The sequence below is a fragment of the Astatotilapia calliptera genome, chromosome 8, assembly GCF_964374335.1.
Source record: "Astatotilapia calliptera chromosome 8, fAstCal68.1, whole genome shotgun sequence".
Lineage (NCBI taxonomy): Eukaryota > Metazoa > Chordata > Actinopteri > Cichliformes > Cichlidae > Astatotilapia > Astatotilapia calliptera.
In genome coordinates this window covers 19,280,147-19,302,525 of record NC_137429.1, presented here as the reverse complement: position 1 = coordinate 19,302,525, position 22,379 = coordinate 19,280,147, and the positions used below count along the sequence as shown (strand labels likewise).

Sequence of the window (22,379 nt, the reverse complement as noted above, 5' to 3'; positions counted from 1 at the left end):
GGTACAGAGTATGTTAGATTTGTATTGTTGATTGTCATTTATGCTTAGAAATATTTACTTCTATATGCTTAGAGTTTTGTAATTAGTTGTAGATTGGTAGAGGTTTTGATCCTTGATAGTCTGCAAACTTTGTGTGTATTAGACAGCACTTTGGGAGCATGAGAGGTCATACCGTGTCTTATTGTTTTATGGTAGGATTAACGTAGTTGCGTCTGTTCTAGTCTAAGTGCTCTTTGTTTAGATGAACTGCAGGACTTCCTCACCGTGTTATCTAGGATGAACCATCTAGGGTGAGGGGGAGGCTACCCTCTTCCTGACCAAGGATGTTTGACCCTTTGATCAGCAGTCCACACACACACACACACACACACACACACACACACACACACACACACACACACACACACACACACACACAGGCAAGGTACTCTTTGTTTGTATGTAGACGTCGTATGTTAATGAACCTATGCATATTCATGTAACCTCAATAAAAGGATAGTGTATGGGAGGACGGACGAGAGCTACTGGGGTCAAGCGAAGGAACGGTGCCTGTCCGGTTCTCTCCCGTGCACGAGTAACATGAAGAACTTTGCCTACTTGTGTCTTGCTTAGCAGCGTAATTATATTGTCTTAACGTTCCAGCGAATAGGTTCAAGCTACAAACCTAACATTAATTGGTCCTTCGATGCCAGAGCCCTGGGATCGCATTCACCGAGGGGGGGATGCACGCTGAAAGACTGACGTCAGCCAGGAAGTTCCTGTGGATTCGCTGTCTGTCTTTCTCCTCGATGAATGGCGATCGGCGGGATTCAGGCTGATATTACACGCTAAGCAACGCCAAGTAAGTTTAAAGAGGCCGACTCTATAACCGTGTCGTTGTGCAGTCTCCGCCATTTTGTGAGGCGTTGAGAAGTTCGCTGCTTTGTGGAGCGATAACTGGGTTAGTGTCCCGAAAAAGAAGTTTTGGTTAAATCGCCCAAGGGTCCCAAGCGTCCGGTGAGTGTCCGGTTTTGAAATCGCCCTGGGTGTGTGTCCCGAGCGTCCCTTCATTGGGTTTTGTCGCGCGAGTGGGTGAGCGTCCCACAACTGGGTCAGGGTCCCGAGCGGTCCGGTGTGAGTCCGGAGTAGGCCTATTTTGTGTTGTTGTCATTGTTGTTGTCGTCGTCGTCGTTTTTGTTGTTGTTGTTGTGTGAGTGTGTGCGGAGCAGAACACGTGGTCTGTAACACCGACTGTTGTTGTTATCATGGGTTTCTAAGCAACCAAGAGTGAGTTAGAGGGAGAAAGACGTTTGTGCTGGACTTTGCTCCTGGCAGCACAAAGTATTTATGTATAAAAGAGAGAGAGCGAAGGCTCCACAGCTGCGTGGGTGCACGCGAATGCGGTCGCGCGGGTTTCACGCGGACCTGAGCCGTGCGGTTAATCGCAGGTTTATAAATGGAAGAGATTCAAATGTTAGAAGTTTTCAGAAAACACACCAGCCTTGAAGAGTGTGTGGAAAAGGCCAGCCCACATCAGCAGCTGTGCTCTGGTGGGTGGCTTTCCCCCCACCCCTTCCTGACACAAAATGTTAACAGCCTGTGTGCCAAACCATTGAGGTGGATAGTTGTTAAAAGTAATCTACATTAAGCTTGTGGTTGCTTAAATTCAGTACAATGACATGTGAGGTGAAGTGATATAGGTAAATATTTAAACTCATGAAGTGCATAGAGGCACTTGACCTGTGTGAAAGACTGTCGTCTTATTATGAGCCATTGTTGAGATATAGAGCACACCTGTGAAAACAACTAATATGCTCAACCCTGTATGAAACATCTAAAAATACATGATGGAGAAGCTGTGTTGAATATGAAAGTGTAAGACTTTGCCACTGTGGGCAGAGCAACTACTGTGTGATGTTGCGTTGCAGTTTTGTTTTTGTTTTTTGAGCTGATGAGCAAGCTACACATTATCAGATCAAGAGCTGTCTGAGAACTACTCAAAGAGAGGGAAACAGAGAGTGTGCAGTGTTTCCATGAGCAGTTTTTCTGCACCTTGACTCGTGTGTGTGTGTGTAGCATCAGCATCATGTTTTGTTTATTTGTTTTGTTGGATTAAAAATAATTAAATAAACTGGTGATCATGCTTATGGATCACCATGGCACATATCTCCAGCCATATGGTTTATTTATGCAGTTGAAAAAGTGAGTGTGAATGTGTCTGACATCACAGTGTTTTTGTGCACTGTGCAAAAGTGATTGCCTCTGATTGTGAGTGAGAGCGGTGATTTTGCAGGTCACCAGCTATTTAAAAAAAAAAAAAAAAGAAGAGTGAAAAAGAGAGAGAATTTATATTGTAGATGAAAAATAATCATAGGAAAAAGGTTTTGTGTTGATCAGCCGAAAAACAACTACAATGTCATTTTCTGCTTTTAAGAAAGGATTGTTCACACAAACACAGACAGAGAGAGAGAGAGAGAGATGTGTGTTGATTAAGCAGTGATGATAATAATGAACATGTCTTAGTTTGTCACTTTCAGGTGAAAAGCAGACCTGAATCAATTTTCCACATGCAGCAGTCGGAAGAAAGTTATAGTTTAACATCATTGGAAACATGCAGGCCAAGTTTCTGGCTGACTTATTTACAGTGCCATGTGTTTCTCAACCTCACAAGCGAGCTCACTCCTCCCTGAAGATAAGAAATGCAGCTCCAAAGCAATAACATGATAAAGAGACAGCAGCAAGTCCTGAGCACAAAAAGTCCCAGCAAAGCAGCAGCAATGTGGATAAACAGCAGCAGAAGAAGAAAGCAAACCCATCTTCCTGTCTGATTGGTTGAATTTCACGGAGGGGCGAGCAAGATGGCAGCGTGAAGAGGAGTTTTTGTTTGAGTTCTCAGCACGAGACACTTATTTGACGTCTTTCTGGCCTTCGGGACTTTTTTGGAGATCAGCGCGCTAAACTTGCTGGATCTGAGGCCAGGGTCTGCGGCGGCAGCATGTTGAAATGCTCAAAAAGGACTGAGTGACTCGGGCAAGCCACATGCGGCTAGCGACATGAAAGAAATGGACCCTTCATGATGCGTTCAACGTGCCAGCGCTGTGGTGGGAAAGGCTCCATCATAAACACGCCCTGCGCCGAGGTTCAGGCCAAGAAGAAGAAGACGATGACTTCCAAGCCCAAGAAGGTCGGCCTCAGCGTGGGCGAGCTGATTGTGAAAGCCGTGGCCGCTTCCAAGGAGCGCAACGGCCTGTCTGTGGCCGCTCTCAAGAAGGCTCTGGCTGCCGGAGGCTACGATGTGGACAAGAACAAGGCCCGTGTCAAGACCGCCATCAAGAGCCTGGTGGCGAAGGGCACTCTGGTGCAGACCAAGGGCACCAGGACCTCCGGATCCTTCAAGATGAACAAGGCTACTGAGAGCAAAGCCAAGAAGCCCGCCGCGGCCAAAGCCAAGAAACCGGCAGCAGCTGCTAAGAAGTCGCCCAAGAAAGCAGCAGCAGCACTTCAGCCACTAGCACGAAGTCAACCGCATCAGAGGACAATAGTGAGAGTGGCTGTGACTTCACTGTGCATGTGAAGAAAACGTTTGAGGAGAACTGAACAGTTGGAGTTTGACATTTGCCACCTGTGGAGTAAAATGGCAAGAAGAGACAGTGGGACACAGGACAAAGCTGAAGGAGAACTGCCGGCTGTTGGACTGTTGAAGTGGGAGAGGACAACAGAGTGAGAAGACTAGGTGAGAACACATAGGAATTATTTAATGTGGGAAATCAAAATTTGGGTTAGCAAACCTGGGGAAAAGAGAACTGACTGCTTAAGTTGGAAAATTGAGACGGAGTCTGAAACATTGCGAAAATAGAAACATATACAAAATCACACACACACACAAGCAGAACATGCATTAACCCTACTAACAATTCCAAACACAAAATGACTCATGAAGACTCATAGCACATTAGTTAAGAAATGATTAAATAATAGCAGAGAAGTGTGTAGAAAAGGCAGCTTTTAAGAACATGCTCTGCTGGAGATGCAGCTCCACAGACATGCATTAGACCTGCCTAATAACACAAACACATGTAATGAAAATTAGCTTGTTATCTTTCATCAGTGTTACAATAGTGTCAATTTAGCAGACACTTGTTATCAAATGCTGAATTTATCCTAAAGAAAAAAATTGACTCTCCAAGTTGCAGGACAACAATTTAACTTTTGTGGAAAAAAAAAAAAAAAAATCCTGGTTTGATAAATCAGTGATCAGGCAATAAATTTAGTGTTAAAATGGTAAATTGGGAGAAGCTTCCTGCTTGATTGAGGCAGCATAAGTAATTTACTGTATGAGGGAAATTGTCTTTTGTGATACTATTTTGAACATGCTTTTCTGTCGTCCTGTCAACTTAGTGGGTTAATAGCTGATATGCAAATTAGTTGATCGTTCTTAGATTAATGAAAGGTGACTGAATTCTAGCACGAGTGAATGAGATGTGTTGGAGTTGTTGTGTGTTGAGTGGAGACTCTAAAACACTGAGTTTCCTGTTTTGATGTGCGAGTGAATCCTGTATTTAGATACACAACTCTGAATACGTCAGAACAAACGTCTTTTGTGAAGTGCATGACAGCATGTCACATGTTTTATGATGAAGGGAAAAAGGAAAAATTGAATAAAATAGATCTGTGGCCTAAATGAGTGAAGAGCACAGACCTGGTGATTAAACTCATAGCTAATATGACATTAGGGTTATGTTGTGTGTTGTGCAGCTGATGGTTGGTTTGGAGTGAATCTAGCTGATGAGTCTTCTCCTGTTGTGAAGATGATGAGGAGTTTGTGTCATGACTTAACAAGGCCTTTTTATTTTGATACTTTCACAGTGCACTGAGAGTTTGGTTTGATAATCTCTGTTATTTTTTATTTTTCATTTTTGAACAAGCACTGATTTTTGCTTGTGAATTTCTTTTCTTTGAGCAGATCTGCAAGTCGGGAATTAAAAGCGTTACACGTCGTCCAGGAAATTGTTGCAAGTGAGTTTCTCCACATTTAAAATGGGCTCAGGAGAAAGCCACTTATTTGGGACAATTAGGAAATGAGAGTCCCCCCCAAAAAGGATTCAACGAGGAAATCCAGTCTAAATTATTTTTCTTTTTGAAATAACGTCGTTTTGCTGAGCGTGGAAACGAATGCGATGATAATTTCCACAATTAGCAAAAGAAGGAACCACTGAGTGAATGAGTAAGAATTTTAAAATAACTGACTGACTGACTGAACATGATTGTGTGAAGCTAACCCCCACCTGACAAAGGTGCAGATGAACCCATGTGTTTCCTTTTACAGGAGCAGAAAGATGACAGCAACACTCGAGGTTGCATGATGATTTAACCTTTTAAATGCCATTTTCTGTGTCTGTGCATTTATCAGGTGTGTTATTCATAGGCTTGAGTTGCTCACAGAGATAACTGTGACAAAGTATGCATACGCCTGCGCAAGCGCTAATATTTGCATTTTCTTTTCTTACAGCATGCCAGTTCTTCATGTGAATTGATGATGCTGTTGCATTGTGTTGATGGGAAAATGTGAAGGTTACTTTGATAATGTGAATAACCTGTGTGAAATTTCCTGTGTTGAGAACTGGTGTTGCTTCTTTCCACAGCTAGGGTTGACTTTATGGTGTTTTTATGGCACCTCTGGAACCTGTTGACCTGTGTCTGACCTCTGTCTGACTACAGTCAATGTGTATTGCTAATGTTAGTTTCTTTGAGAATGCTGTGGAAGATTCAGCTGAAACGGACAAGTGACATGAGTAAACAAATAAGAGATACAGTGTTTCTGGGATAGTTTGATATGGGCTCATTAGCTGGCCACTTTTGAGCCCATAGTAATATATAAGTGGAGTGACTTTGCTTAAGAGCAGTCACCGATTACATTAATGTTGCCTGAGTACATGGGATGATCCATGTCTGAGGCGACTTATGAAAATAATTGTAGTTTACTGATTTGAGAAAACCTGCACATGACACTTGTCTTGCTGATGTTGAATGCTTCTTGTCCTTATGATACAATTGTTTACAGGTATGGAGTTTGATTTTACTTCCAGATTTTGTTTTCCAGGCCATGATGGTGTGTATGCAGGCTCCTGGGAGAGCCAGGTGTTAAGCGAACTTAATATGCAAAGCACACTAACATTTTCATTGCAGGATTATAGGTCCAGGGTGGTGCTGCTCCAGGGGAGGAGATGCCCTGATGTTGCCTGGGATATGATCTAGCTAATCTTTTTCTTTAAGACAGGGATCCAGGTTTGGTGAGTTGATGCATGGGAATGTCCATGCGTCAAGAGGTGGAGTCCAAGGATTAACATTAAACAATGTTTTTTATTATTGTTGCAGTGATTTGTGTGATTAGCCGTTTATTTACAAGTATTAAACCTATGCAAGTGGTGCATCCATGTTCAGATGAGGCTTTGATGGCCTATAAGTGAAGTTCACTGAACTAAAGAATGTGGTTTGATGATTGTTGACATGCTCTCCAAATAGAAGTTTTTCTTCTTAGCAAGGAAATACAGGTGCAGCAGTAATCTCCTGAGAAATCTTCAGAGGCCCAGTGAGAAGCGTGAACCATTCCAGGCATAGCTGACAGCCAGGCAGTGGTTGAGGTCAAAGGTCAAGCTGGTTGGGGCCCATCATGAGATCAGACCTTGGAGCCACAGCAAGGACCATGAAACTGCCTGCAAAATAGAGGAGAGGATCGTCCACAAGATGGGAGCTGAGGCCAGGAGAGAGGCTTCAGGAGGATCAGAGATCATCTTCAGCACAGCAGACATCACACAGAGAGCTGTGCTACTAAGCTTCCAGGAGATTTTAAATAAAATGAAAGATTCAATATTGACGCTGAGGAAGACAACTAAGGTGTACGACGTGCTCTGCCTTAAACCTTCAGCAGCGTTGGAACATAAACACTCAGGGGATGAGGAGCGTGCCAAGCTCCATCGACAGCGTAGAAGGAGTTCGAGGATGACATCATGATTCTGTGAAAAGCACAGGAACCAGAAGCTATGGTGGTGATGACAGCAGTTTCCTATGAACATCACCTAACGCTGTGCCACTGTACTGTGCATACGATGACACTCTGAAGGCTGCTGGGATCATAATAGCAGTAAGACAACCCTGCACCCTTTCCACAGAGGTGTTTTCTGCAGAGTATGGACAATGAAGGAGTCATAAATATCCCCCTCACAGGACGAAGGCCTGAAGTGAGGTAATGGGAGGCCATAAAACTAGAGTGCTGAGAGGTCTGCAGCTTTGGAAATAGCTGAGAACCATGTTGACAAACAACAAAACCAACTGGTATGTTTGAATGTTTATTCTACATACATTTGGACTCTGGTCCTATGGACAACGATGGAAACAACTGGAAGAGACATTCATGACGCCCTGCAGAACTCAAACCACTCTGCAGAGAGACATGTGATGTGCACACCTGGAGGAAGCATTACCAAGCTGAGATGTTTTTGAAAATGTTACTTTTTTATTTTCACTATTAAATTAACAATTTCTTTGTTTGCTCGTAAGATGCAGTTTGCCATGAGATGAGCTCAAGGAATGGGATAACTGCTAATACATTTGTTGTACTGTGTGCCTTTTCAGTAATTTAGGGTGATTTGACATATGCTGAGTATAAAAATGTTTGCATTGAAACTGTCGGACATGAGGTATTCATACCTGGGAACTTTTCAGGCATAAAGGTCAAAAAGGGGGGAAATGTTAGATTTGTATTGTTGATTGTCATTTATGCTTAGAAATATTTACTTCTATATGCTTAGAGTTTTGTAATTAGTTGTAGATTGGTAGAGGTTTTGATCCTTGATAGTCTGCAAACTTTGTGTGTATTAGACAGCACTTTGGGAGCATGAGAGGTCATACCGTGTCTTATTGTTTTATGGTAGGATTAACGTAGTTGCGTCTGTTCTAGTCTAAGTGCTCTTTGTTTAGATGAACTGCAGGACTTCCTCACCGTGTTATCTAGGATGAACCATCTAGGGTGAGGGGGAGGCTACCCTCTTCCTGACCAAGGATGTTTGACCCTTTGATCAGCAGTCCACACACACACACACACACACACACACACACACACACACACACACACACACACACACACACACACACACAGGCAAGGTACTCTTTGTTTGTATGTAGACGTCGTATGTTAATGAACCTATGCATATTCATGTAACCTCAATAAAAGGATAGTGTATGGGAGGACGGACGAGAGCTACTGGGGTCAAGCGAAGGAACGGTGCCTGTCCGGTTCTCTCCCGTGCACGAGTAACATGAAGAACTTTGCCTACTTGTGTCTTGCTTAGCAGCGTAATTATATTGTCTTAACGTTCCAGCGAATAGGTTCAAGCTACAAACCTAACATAGTACGTCTCGCTATAAGTTCATTATTACGCCTGATTTGTACTCCACTGTAAAACAAAACATCTGTTTTCTCCATGTCAGCTCTGTTTCATGCATGATTCAGACACTAAGTATGCAGGTCTTAAACATTCCTGACCCTTGGTTTCATGTTACCCCTAATGCCCTGCTCCATCCCAGACAGAATATTGATCACTGAGCTTAACTGTGAGCATTTGGAAATGAAGCGGAAAAATAGATTTTGACGGCACAGCCGGTAAGAAGCACAAAGCCTTGGGGTCTCTAAAATCAGTGGTATCATCATGCATCCATTTGTGATTGAACATATAACATATTATACAGTATATGATACCTGATAAGCAGCACTGCATCCGGTGTAATTTACTTGCCCTATTGCATGCCAGTATGAATGTTGTGCAGAGGCAAAGGACACAGTAAAGAATGGACTTAAGAGAGCCTGAAGACCTAAAAAAAAATTATGACAGTAAAGGGTCAGCATTAGCTTTCTATTGAAATCAAATATCTTGTGTGTGTGTGTGTGTGTGTGTGTGTGTATAAAACCATTACTGGAACTACTGTAGATTTCCTCTATGATCACAGCAATACATTCTAAGTTTTCAAACCACAAACAACGACAAAACATGACATAGCATATTACCATCGTTCACATTTTATTTAGCACAACCAGTAAGAAATGCAGAAGCAGTGTGTTAAATAACCAACACCCTATTTTTCAATAGTTTGTAGAATCTCAAGCAGCAGTAACTTGAAGTGTCAACTCACTGGCTGCAAGTTGTCCGTTCTCTGCGGCTTCAAAACAAGCCTAAATCATTACCCCTCCACCTCCGTGCTTGACAATTGGTAAAGTTTTCACATGACTGCAAATTGGATCCTGGTTCAAATAACCTGTGTGGCTCAGACCCCACATTACATCACTTTACATTACAGGGGTTAGGGCTGTGTTCGATAGGGGACAAACATCTTCTCTCTGGTTGTCTGTCCAAAACACATCGTTACAGAAATTGTTTTGCCATCTTTAAACAAATGCATTTTTCATATTCCATGTGAAGACACAGATAAAAAGTAGTTTCGGTCCTGTGTTAAAACTGAAAACACTAACTGTTCAGCTGAGAAACTGTAACAGCTGTAATTTATCACAGATGGGTGTGTTCATCCTTATCACTTAAACACAATCACATAAACACCATGACTAAAGCTGAACATGTTAGATAATTACATAAGGCTATTTTACATATTGTGCTTTTATTTTAAAACCTCAAAGTTTCAAAGCTATGAATTATATTCCTCCCAGCCTTAGTGTCATGGTCTGTGTGCAGGTAGTCAGGAAAAGAAGCAAAGTGCAGAAGTCATGGAGGCAGAAGTTAACTTAACAGAACCTCAGCTTTATTGCTAGCAGAGTACTAAAACTGAAATAACACGGGAACAGAACACAGAGGCAGATACGGTGGTACGACGCAACGCTGAACATATGAAAATACAGACAATAAATACAAGAAGAACACGAGGGAATGAGACCAGATGGGGGACACAGCTGATACAAATTAACTGATGGGACACAAAACTAGAAACATCAACATAAGACACAGACCTTCAAAGTAAAACAGGAAATCCATAGAAAAAACTCAGAGGCACTGAACTAAACTTATATTAAATACTAGAAACTAAAAATTACAATAAAAATACACAAAACACTGGGTCACAGACCCAGGACTGTGACACTTAGACTAGCAGCCTCACACTGTAGCACAGGAGACACTGCAGGACATAAATGAATAAAAAATGACACAAAACATCTTTGTAGTAATAATATTATCTCAAGCCTTTATTCCTGCTATTTGTTTTTTAGCTATTTGTACATATTAACCAGCATCTGCGTGTGGACAGCAGAGAAAGAATTTCATTGTACAGAGAAATGCTTTTTCTTTACACACATGACAATAAACGCTTTAAATCTTTGAATCTTGAATCGTGTACAGTCTTTCAGCACAGAATATTAAATAATCTACCGTATGTACAAAAACAACAACAAAAAACCCTGAAAGCAAATGCAAAACGTTTCCAAAACAAAACAAAATCCCGTAAAGGCAAAACTTTTTTTCCTTTTAACACGACTCAAAATGAAAAAAAAAAAATCTTAATGTCTCATTCCAGCATTTCAGAAGAGAAAAAGAAATAAAACAATGTCAATAAAACCGGTCAAATAGCATCTCAATTTACTGGTTGCAACACATTTAGCCACAATACATCTGCGTTGTATGTGTGATTTTATTGAGAGAAAAATGTTATTGATATTAAATGGTTGAATATAGGACGCTAAGCAAGGGTTCGTTTACACTGAGCATAAATTTGTGATTAACTGATTTATACTAAATGGTGGAAACCGATAAAAGACGAGAAACACAAAGTACTTCAATCGCGTTGCCTTCAAAATAGAAATTCAGCAACATGACAACAAGCTGATCCGTTATAATCAGCATGACTTTAAAAAGACAAATAATGGTGTGAAGATGATTCATTTTTGTACGAGGAATAGTTTAAAAAAAATTCAAAACTGACCGTGGAGCTTGACTCACTGTTGCCTGTACTCTCAGGCTGTAGCTTCCATACTCAAAAAATGATGATACCATTTTTGTAAAACAGTTTATCTGAAATTGACCTGTCAAAATATTACATAGTATCAATTAAGAAAGTGGCTTAAGTGCTAAAAGGAATCTCACAGTGCAAAATATTTATCCCATTGCTGATGAGCTAATTTATTTATATTTTTGTATATATCACAAAGAAAAACACAGCTTTCAGAAATGCTCATTATACAGTACATTAAAAATATGATGGAGAAATCTAAATCATGTGATAATGCCTAAACTAGATGAATTAATAATGTGCAATGATGTAAGCAGAAACGCTAGTGAGCACTGCAAATATTAGCTTGTAGCATCAAAGCTGAAGGACACGATCAGTTAATAAAGCAGATTATTTGTAGACATTAAACTGAATGTAAAGTGTGGATGTGTTGCTTGTTTGTTGACTTGGTGTCACAAAGTGTTTGCTGCTCTTTTGGATTTTGCTGAAATTTTACTCTGTATCATTTGATTTAATTAATATATTAGAAACATTTCTCCCTGCCATTGAAAAAATTGTTATTGTAAAAACCTCACTCTAGCTGTTCCCTACAGTCTCTCACAGATTTATTTTCATTACTTATTATTGATTGTCAATCTGTATTGACACTTTCACGCCTGAAAGACTCCTGGAGTTTGTCAGATTTCTTAAACATTCATTCAAATCAAGGAATCTTAACTTTGGGATCGAGATCAACACATCTGCATGGTTTAGGTTTGCAGCATTAAACCTGTTTCTCCTGCAGTGGCGCAGCGCCTTTTTTATTCATTCGCCCGCTGTTGCAGACTCACTGGGCTTATCCTTCTTCCCTACTGCTTCATATCCACCCTCTCCGCCTGCTGCACCCTCCACCCCTAAAGTGTGGTATACCTGCTCTTTCATTTCGCCTTTCTTCAGTGCTTCGTATCCACCCTCTCCACCTGCTGCTCCTTCCGCCCCTAACGTGTGGTATACCCCCTCTTTCATTTCGCCTTTCTTCAGTGCTTCGTATCCACCCTCTCCACCCGCCGCCCCTTCCGCCCCTAAAGTGTGGTATACCCCCTCTTTCATTTCGCCTTTCTTCAGTGGTTCATATTCGCCACCTTTCGGCTCTCCGCCTGATGCTCCTGCAAGGGTGTCGTACTCTCGCTCCCTCCCAGATGCCTTCTCCAGAGTTTCATACTTGTCATCACCTCGCTCTTTTGATCTCAGTGCCACATCCTCATAAATCCGCCCTGAGAAAAGTACGGCATGCAGTGTGGTATGAATACAGTGACTGTTACCATACCTAAAAAACAGTAAACAATCCAAAGAAACAAAAAAATGCTACTCACCTCCGTCACTTCTTCTCCTACGTCGTAAACCTACCACCACTATCACCACCAACATCCCCACCAATACCAACAATATTCCCAACACCATCCCCAACTTCCCCTCCGTCTTAGGTGGTTTTGGAAGCTTCCATGGATCTGTGGGAACAGAAAATATATAAATCTAATAGTCATGAGTCTCCTCGTTGTACTCCCATTAACTTCATTTCAATAAAACTGAAGACGTAATGAAAAATATGCTTACCAGAGGTGGTGAGAATTACTTGGTTACTTCTGTGAGTTCGACCCTTATCCGTACACCAGTAAATAGTCTCATCGACATTGAGGTCAGCAGTTTGAAACACCATACTGTTATTGACGCCCTCCAATTTCAGTGAAACCATTTTTAGACTTTCTCCACCCCTGCACACCCAGCAAATCCACCCTTTCAGACCATCCTTATTTTCAAGCTTCAGGATAACTGCACCTCCCTTCCACATGTTCTGATAGCCTGTCTCAATGGTGAGTGAAGCGCTGAGACCAGATTCTGCAGGACAAATAAAGAAAATCATCTCATTATTATGTGTGAATTGTGAATTTACCTTTAGATCTGTGGAAGTTTGAGCTCTAATATGTGTTGATTGTGAATTCACCTATGACATTGACTGAAACAGGGTCACTCTTTGTCCTACTGATCTCGCACCAATAAGGGCCTCCGTCGTTTGAGTTTTTAATTTCCACTTTCAAAGTGTCTTGTCCGTCGATTGTCTCAGCATTAGGTTTGTGCCATGTCACTGAGCTCGCACTTGGATTGCATTTTAAGTAAACTGTATCCCCAATGAAGGCCATTTTAAATGCAGGTACCATCAAAACTAAAAAACGAGAGAAAAAGAAGAAATGCAATCAAGTATTTGTGTAGCCCTTCTGAGAAAAACTACAAATACACTGTTGCGCATACTGAGCAAATAATAAAGGGCAATAAATGCAGTACAGCGTGTACAAGTGACATTTTTAGAAGTAAGTGAACATGGATTACCTTGTGGTTTTTGACATCTTACCATGAGTGGCAACACTGTAACAAAAGAGCAAAAAAGTGCTTTTTAATTTGAACAAATTTACCACCAAATGAGATTTTTATCTGTGTGACATTGAGCAGGTACTGGCACTGTTAAAACAAAGGAGAATACAAGAGCATGTTCAGTGGAATTATTTCAACAAATATGAAGTAACTTAGTGGTTCACGGACTATTTTTTAAATAAAAAAAATACATTTGTGACTCAGAGTAACCTAAAATTACTGCGGTTAGGATTAAGAATTTTTAAAATTAAGTATAAATTAGTATTTGTTCAATTCAGCTGTAATTATGAGACACTGGGTGTTGTAAATATAACATTTTAGTTGATAGACTGGTGACCTGTTTAGTGCCCCCCCCCTCCTTTCTCCCATTTGACAGCTGAGTATGCAAAGGCCGCTGTAACCCTGAATTGGACAAGTGAATGGATGGAAATAATATTTGTCAAATATCTGCTTAACTGCCTGCATATGTATGAAAGATTAACTTTACATTTATCCAACACGTTAAGAAAAAATAATATTATTCATCATTTTGAGAAAAAGTCGAATCGTGGAGAAATACCTTGTTTAGATGAGTGAAACAAATTAATGTGAGACAACATCTTTATTGTGTGACGGTGTAACCATCAGTCCTGTTTCCTTGCATCTGTCCATTACCAGTCATTTCATTTTGTACAAATTCACTCTTCTACGTTTGTGTGGTTTTCCGTCTGACCACACGCAGCTTTCTGCACCATGTTTTCGACGTCCTTAAACCGATCACCAGACTGTGTTTATGTGCGCAAAGAGAAATAAAATCTGTCCTTGTTACACATAAAACCCGATTCATTAAGAGGAGAATTCTCCTTGATAAAGCCGCTGGAATTTCCACAATGCAACTTTTGTCTCAAATTAGATTTTTGACTTTAATCATTTTTTTCTTAATGTGGTCCTAATACTCAGTCATGGCACTTTGTCTAGAAACAACAACTCTTAACTATACATCTTGACTTTTTTCTCAAAATGATCAATAATATATCTTTTTTCTTAATGTGGTCCTAATACTCCTTCATAAACATCATACTGCTTCATAAAATCATTTGTCATAACTCACAAAGCTTTTTTCTTCAAATTAAATAACTCCAGCGAAACTGTCAAATATTTTTATTTAATGAATAATAGATAACTCCTGTTACTTAAATGCTAACTGCAGTACAGTTTTTAATTTTTTTCTCAAGTTTAAGAAATTACAATTGCAAAGTTATAAAAATAATTCCCAGCTATGTTTGCTTCATACAACAAAAACAAAAGTCCTGCATCATGTCTCAGCTGGCTTTCTTACCTGCAATGAGCAGCAAATGCTTTCCACTCGCCATGATCAAAGGTACTACGGGCAAGAGAAGCTTCACTTTAACTCAGTCACGGAGGAGTGACAAGTGACTAACTGGCTGCTTCCCTTAATGAGTCATGTTGAGGAAGTTGAGGGAGGGCCATGCATAATAGTACTGGAGGAAAACTAGTTTTTTAAAAACTATCTAATCATCTTAGTATACTTCAGCTTTTGACTTAGATTTTTCCTCAGTTTTCCTCCTCCGCAGTATTTTGTCCTATAATGCTACGGACAGAGAAAAACGGGAATGATTGCGGCAGTTTTCTTCACACAAGTGATAAAACTGTTCCAGTAAGCTAAAAGAGAGGAGCTTGGGAACTTTGAAGGGTGGGAAAGTTTTAGCACTCCGAAAGCTTTCCTGTGATAATGCAGGAGAGGGCTCTGGGGACACTAAAGGTATTGAACATACATGCTTACCTCATATAACGGTGAAGAACACCTGAAACAAACCACTCAAGTGCGCCATTTTATTTATTTATTTAGTTGGTTAGTTCTTCTTTTCATAAAGGCCTTTCCATATTTCATATTTTGTTTGTACAGAATTAATTTTTTTTACAGATTTTGTTCACAGAAGAATCACATAAGTAACTGAGCTCACTTTCCTAGATAAGACAATTCTTAAAATGTAGTTTAAATTATAGTACAACACAAAAATAAGTGGGTTTATCACAAAAATTAGTTTTTTTTGTCATGTGAAAGGTACAGTGGCACGTTATTGTTCTTTGTAGAAAATATCAAATTTAAAAAAGCTCCTCCTGTTTTTGTTACTGTCGTGTTTGTTTTGCAGCAGATGCACCCAAGTGTCAACTAAACATATAGGATGCTGTATTTGTCTAGTAGTTAGTACCGTTAGTGACAAAGTGCGGTATAAAGGGTAAGAGACAAGCTGTAGAAAGCAAAAGCAAAAACAGTCAAAATACCAAAACCAGATTGAAAAAAAAGTCGATCAAGATTTCAAATCTGTGACTTGAGCACTGCTATAGAGAAGCTCTTCATTTCATTACGAGTCACAGATAAAGTTATAAAGCAAGGAAAGCTATAATGTCTCAGCAAGAGCTTTCAGGTCTAAATTCTGTGATTAATAATCATAACTGGACTGATGATGCGAGTCATTCTGAGGTAAAGTCCCCTTTTGGCAGAGATGAAAACTACTGGCTTCTGTTTGAAATTCCTGGAATAATAGCAAAGATGTGCAGACCGAAGAATAAACCCGAGGCTTTTGCTTTACATTTACAATTTACATCTTACAATTTATGGGGATTTTATTTATTTATTTATTTTGGAGTGAATTAAATTAAATCTACCACATAATGGGATCAGTCTGGTACAAGTCAACTGTATGAGTTGGTGAGCAACACTGAGCTGCAGGATTCTGGACTTCCAAACTAAATACAGGAATTCCTGGGCAGAGTGAGCAACAGACCTAAGAGAATGTGCGGCGCTTTTATTTTTCCACCAGCCGATATGTGAAACAACACAACTCAATCTCATCAACAACTAACAACCTGAGTGAATCTCTGTTTAAATATCATAATCAGACTCAAAGAGAGTTCTTTGTTTCTTCACAAAAAAAAATGGACTTCAAGAAATGAATGCACACTAAGCACTCTGCAGTAGTAGAGACCTTTACAATTCCTTGCTGTTCACATCTTGGCTGACCTCACATGGACCACAGGCATCTCATATTATTTGCACACTCCCCTCCCTCATCACTTACATCCACATCAGAGAGCCTTCTGACCACTCACCACCATCTCGGGTGGCTGTAGCTCAGGAGCTTGGTGATTCAGTCTCTGGCTGCTCCAATTTTTCCATGTTAAAATTTGATATACTGATTGTTGCATAGATATAGAAAAAAAAGTGCTCGTGTGATTGAGGCAAGTTGTATAAAGTGCTTTGAGTCTGGTAGAGTAAAAGAAAAGCGCTATGGTGTGGTTTACCAGTGGCCTGAGTTATATGAGTAGTAGAGTGTGTATCGGTTAACTCTATCCTCCCTCAATTGTATTTAAATTTAGCTATCTTCAAAGGAGAGTCACACACTAAACATGTTACCCTTGTTTCTCTTATTTTTCTTTATTTGCTACCTCATTGTGTTTATCTTGAGCAACACTTTGGTAGCCTTGTCAGCCTATTAAGATATATGATGCATTCAGTGTTTTGCAATTTCTGAAGAGGTTGCCTCATGAAAGTTGTTAGAATAGGAGCTTTTCCTCTTAGTTTTTGTTTTGTTTCTTCCAGCATTGCAGTATAAGTGTTCAGAACTGACCTTCTGCTCAGTACTTGGTCTTCATGAAGCAGTTCTGAGAAATTCAGGGGAAGCTGTTGCAGTTTCTCACCAGTTCAAACTGTTGCAAACCCTTATAAAGACTGAGAACAGAAACACGGTGAGATGAGCTGTACTGCTGTTGCTACCACAACATGATGCAAATCAAAAAGAAATAAAAAGGTCATGGTGACCACACTAAGTTAACGCAAACCTAGAGTTCCCCATTTCAGGTTTAAAAACTGCATTGTAGCACTAAAAACTTTAACTGGAAATAATCTTCAGGTCAAATAGTTACATGACAGTTGGTGACTTTATATGCGCAGGTCACATCAGGACACTGTGGGTTTTACGTGTTAGATCACCCATGGCCTAATGTAACAGCTAACTCAGGGCTAGTTTAAAAAAAAAACAACCAAAACAACTTCCCCTTATGGAGGCAAAGCTGAAATAAAGAACTAACAAAATAAGAAGTGGATTTGTCTGCCTTAAAAACTGACAATGTGCAGTTTCTCCTCTTCTGTTTTTGTTTCCAAGAATTTAAACACAGTTTACAGGTTTTTCTTTTTTTTTTTTAATCTATTTAGAAATAGATTTAAAAAAGCGGAAGAGATAGAAAGCCTAATCCTTTTTTAAAAGACAACTTGTTTCTACTGCTTTCCTTTTCGCCTGTTTCTTTCACATTATTCTGATAACTTAAAGAAATGTATGCAGTATTTCAGTTACTTTAATTGGCCACCAGAGCCCAGCACTGCATCAGTTTTCCTTGAGAATAACACATGAATGGGGCCTTAAGCCAGATCTGAGCCTGTTTTTACTGAATGTCTTTATGCTAAGCACTTCTCCAATAAATATATAAAAAACTATTTAATTTTAAGAGTGAATAACTGCATTTAGGGCTGTGAATATGCAAATCAGTCTAAGTTTGTGAGTGCAGAACTCATAAAATGGGATTTTTATTCTTAGGCTAACATGAATGCAGTTGGGTTTGTAGCGTTTCAGTTCATTCACACAGAAACTGTGACTTGAATTTTTTTTTTTACACCAAACCAGCGATTCAAAGTGCTTCACAGCTTAAGATTCATAGATCAATATTTTGTCTCTCATCCTTCCTCTTTTCTCTTTTTTTGCCTTTTTGATTCCACGTCTACAAAAAAAGCTGAATTCACTAAAACACACAGGAAAATAAATAAATAAAAATCTACCCGGCATGTTCTTACTACTGTACGCTCCATCTGCCCATGACCCACTTTTCTCTCCTTGCTTGAGAGGGTTAACACAGAAAGCAGGAAGAAAGCTAGTTTCTCATTAAAAAAGACAAAAAAAGGACATTGGGTGGCAAAAGCAGTGTAAGCATCAAGGTAGGATGAAAAGTGTGGTGAATATGCACTATGGAGTGGCGCACCATTAAAGCAGAGCAACGACTAGAGCTCTTATCAGGGGTAACAATGCAGGTGTCATGTTGTCCTTAAGAGGCTGGATATGGCAGGATTCATCTCCATCTCCTCTTAGCAGAGGGTACTGTTGTGCACATTAATGTATTTGAGCCGAGCTTTGCTTCCTCCATCCGTCTCTTTGATGGGCTCTAAAAGCTGCCATAAAGCAAGCCTCAGGACAGTCTTTTCACTCAAACACTCCAAAAGCATAAACGCTATTCACTGAAAGATACTTGTTATATAAAGTTACTTATCTGACATTAGAGCATGGAATATATCATTTCCTAATTTATCTTTTTTTTATTACCTCGTGAAGACAGCAGTCTTGCAACTTTTGCTGTTTAGTGAGTGAAGAGTTCATGTCATCTTTTGCTTCAGTGGGTAGGTCATGCACAGGAAATGTGGGTGCAGGCTGGCTGTGGGTTAATGTCAGAAGCAACTGGAAGCCGCTGCTGCTCTGCTTCTGAGTGTTTACCTTTCCTCTGCTGGCAGCCTGCCCTTGCAGCAGGTGACATGTAGCTGTCATGGGAGATGCTGTGCCATGTAAGGATACTGACTCGATTCCCAGTGGGACGCAGAGTGACGCAACCACACCTTGAGCGTGTCACAAACAAGCAGACGTCACCAGAAACTAGTGGCCTGGTGGGGTCTTTGGAAATTTACACGCAATGTCACCATCAACAGAACTGGGAGACTTTTAATTATCATCTCTGGAAAATTAGATTTCGCTTCAGTTTGTGAGCTTGTCCAAAAATGTCTGAAAAACCTACCCCGACAACCTTTTATGACGTCAGAAAAGGGAGGAATTCAACATTTCTGTAACTAATAAGCCAGGCCACACCTGACCTAACCTGCCTTAGCGCTGGGTGATTAATGTTAGTTATGACGATTATAAAACAATTATCAAAATTCTTTCTTTTACAGCAGTCCCTCCCTAAAAGCCCAGTGTCACCGCCGATGAGACTGCGGCATGTTTCGTTCACTTCAAAGAAACTTTGATCACTGACAGACTTGTAGATAATTAATGATCATTAACGGTTTCCTTTGTGTACCCACAGACCTCGGCTTGGACTGGCAGGCAGGGTCTCTCTCCTGACTGCAACATCCTTTTTTATATATATATTCAAGGAAATTTTAAATACTAACAAAGGTAAATAAATGCATGATGTTTTCAAAATTCAAATACTATATCCATAATACAGACACTCATGTTTTCCCCTTTATTTAAAGGGTTTAAAAGACAGTATGTGTCAGTAAACTCAGATTTTATTTGCCGACTTGTTTAAGAATTTGCCCATTTTTTGCAAACAAAGGTTTTAAGAGCGGGAGATACATTCATCAGGGCTGATTGCCATAATTCTTCCCAGACTTCTTTAGCTTTCATATCTAGGTTCCCAAATGGCATTTTTCTGTGTTTAAATTGTGCCCATTGTAATTGTAATTCACTTTATCTATATTATAGACATGATACCTGCTCTTAAAAGAGGCCGTAAATGAAAAACATTATTGCTACAAACTGAAGCATATTGGATTTGTACGGCACACAAAGCCACAAAGACTTGAATGAAGAAGAACTGTTAAGCTGCTCTTTTCATTTAGTTACAGAATGAATTTTCCAGTGTCTGATAACTTTAGTGAAAACACGGGTTTTTGTTTATTTTTCCAATAATTTCCAAGACGTTCAGTCATTTTCTTTCCAATCTCCTACCATGAGCTGGATGACTGAGAATCGACACCGACATCTTCTTATTGTCTTGGAACGACTGTGACCACATAATTTCCTCTGGGATTAATAACGTATTCTGATTCTGATTCATCATATCCCAGTGGTTTTAATATTGTTGTGTACTGTTGTGTTGATAGTGTTTTTGTAGAAGTGTGTAATGATGCTGATTGTGGGCACATGTTTGCTACCTTTGGCATGTTTTTTTTTTGTTGTTTTCTTGCAGGTGTCATTATCTTATTTGTTTTCTTGTTAAAGGACACTGATAACAGTCCATCTTTTTACCTTTATAAAGTATTATTTCCGAGAGTGCTGGTCTTTTCAAAAGTCAAATATTAGCCATGTAGAAATGAAAACGATATCAGTAATGACAAAAACAACTGCTGTTATAATTTTTAGGGTTTTGGAGCATGGATGGTGAAAAGAGATGAAAAGTTTAGTAGGATTTAACCAACTCTTCCTTTTTGAGTAAATTTAAAGTAAAGATTGTTTGATAGTGGCAGCATTATTCCCAGGAGAAGCGTTACCATGTCTTCCCAATCTCTTATAATCAGGTAGGTGTTGATGCCATTTTCAAACATGTCATAAAAGATTTGTTTTTAAATTTCAGTCATGACAGCAAATAAGACATTTCCATCTCTGTATTTTAGAATAAGAAGTACATAAAAGCCTTTTCACTGTGAATGTGACGGACCAAGCAGTGAAGGAAAGTCAGGTAGAGGTTAAAGTTTTTTTATTTAACATTTAACTCCATAACAAACTTGGTTAAATCTGACATAAAAATCAAAATCTTGTGCCCATAAAAGAGGGCAATGTAACAGTCCTCTACTCAAAAGCTGACACAGACCTACCTAATCAAGATAAAGGGGAAACTTAAATAGCGTTATGTGTAAGCCTCTACTGTAACACTGATATTACCACTGTGGGGCTGTAACTGCAGCCATCACAGTGAAGTACTGTGTGAACATAAACTAGCAGTTTCTTAACCTGTTAAAGTAATGAATTTCAGGTTTATTAGGTAATTCAAGGTAACCACTTTTAATTTTCTTTGAATATTCCGATTGTAGAAAAGGCTAACACGTCCACTGTACTGGGATCAGGGAAGTGCCAGCACCAAACGGCTCTAAAGGATAAACGGCAAGACAGCTGAGAAAACAACACAAAGATGCACCAGCCCTCACAGATTCTTCAAAGTCGAACACCAGTGGTTATCACAGCGCTTGACTGGTTGGTAAATGCTCCACATATAGTTGCAAACCTGCTAAAACAAGGCAGCATGCCTGCTATATTTATCACTGGAAAGTTCCCAAACACAAACAGATTTTTTTGCTATTTTTTTATGACCTTTCAGCATCAAGGAGACAAAGGGAGCTGTGCAGTGTGCAAACCCATGGCCAGATTGTGTGTGGGACAGATAAAAGGTGGAAATCAGTGACGTGAGTGTATCTGATTGATAAATTGGCTGACATAATAGGAGAGGAGCTATGGAGCACCAGAGAGGTGGTTGGACCGTGAAAAACTGAAAGAATGAGGCAGAATAATGAAGAAAATTGGGGATAATTGAACAGAAGAGCACTTGGGTATGAAAAAAGAGAGGGAGAGGGAGAGTGAGAACAACTGACAGATGGTGAAGAGTGGGTACACAGAGAGGAAGGAGAATGGAGGAGAGACAGATCAATCTAGCAGCTGAAGTAAGACAGAAAGAGAGTATGCAATGCTGGAGAGGGAGTGCATGAATGTGTGTGCAACACGGAGAGAGGGAGGGGAAGAGAGAAGCTATACCAGGGCATAGAGTAGGTGAAAGAGTGTGTGTGTTTGTGTGTGTGTGAATGAAAAAGAGAAAGGGAAGCTGCACAATACAGGGGCTCGGGCTGGCTCATACCGATGCATATTTAAAGACTAGAAGGCTTGAAAATGTGATTTTGAAAGAGAAAAAGGCAAATCACTTTTTCATTTTTTCCCCTCATCTATGTTTTACTGACTGGATCTTTCTCTCATTTCTTTAATCCTGGTCCCTTTTTACTCTCTTTGTGGTTTATGAAGGAGGTCACTACGGATACAACAAGGAGCAACACAGCCTGAACTACAGACCGAGAGGTATTTAGTTTTTTGTGTTCCTCGATACTTACAGAATGTAACTGAAGGAGAACTGCTGTGCGTCTGTGTGTGTGTGTGTGTGTATCACACAACTAAACTAAT

General features: G+C 39.9%; 1 protein-coding gene and 1 pseudogene across 2 annotated transcripts; one reads left to right on the top strand and one right to left on the bottom strand.

Annotated features, from left to right (window-relative positions):
* Positions 1-16: 16 nt before the first annotated feature.
* On the top strand, positions 17-8,302 carry LOC145430314 (histone H1 pseudogene; annotated as a pseudogene). The gene has a single exon (XR_013910793.1). The product of XR_013910793.1 is annotated as a histone H1 pseudogene (transcript).
* Positions 8,303-9,764: 1,462 nt separating this feature from the next.
* LOC113027841 (uncharacterized) lies at positions 9,765-14,823 on the bottom strand. Its single transcript, XM_026177662.2, has 6 exons — positions 14,711-14,823; positions 13,351-13,386; positions 12,968-13,186; positions 12,580-12,861; positions 12,339-12,473; positions 9,765-12,239 (listed from the first exon to the last, which is right to left on the bottom strand). The coding sequence occupies exons 1-6, from the start codon at positions 14,742-14,744 to the stop codon at positions 11,791-11,793; spliced, it is 1,155 nt and encodes a 384-aa protein (XP_026033447.2). The 5' UTR covers positions 14,745-14,823; the 3' UTR covers positions 9,765-11,790.
* Positions 14,824-22,379: the final 7,556 nt, after the last annotated feature.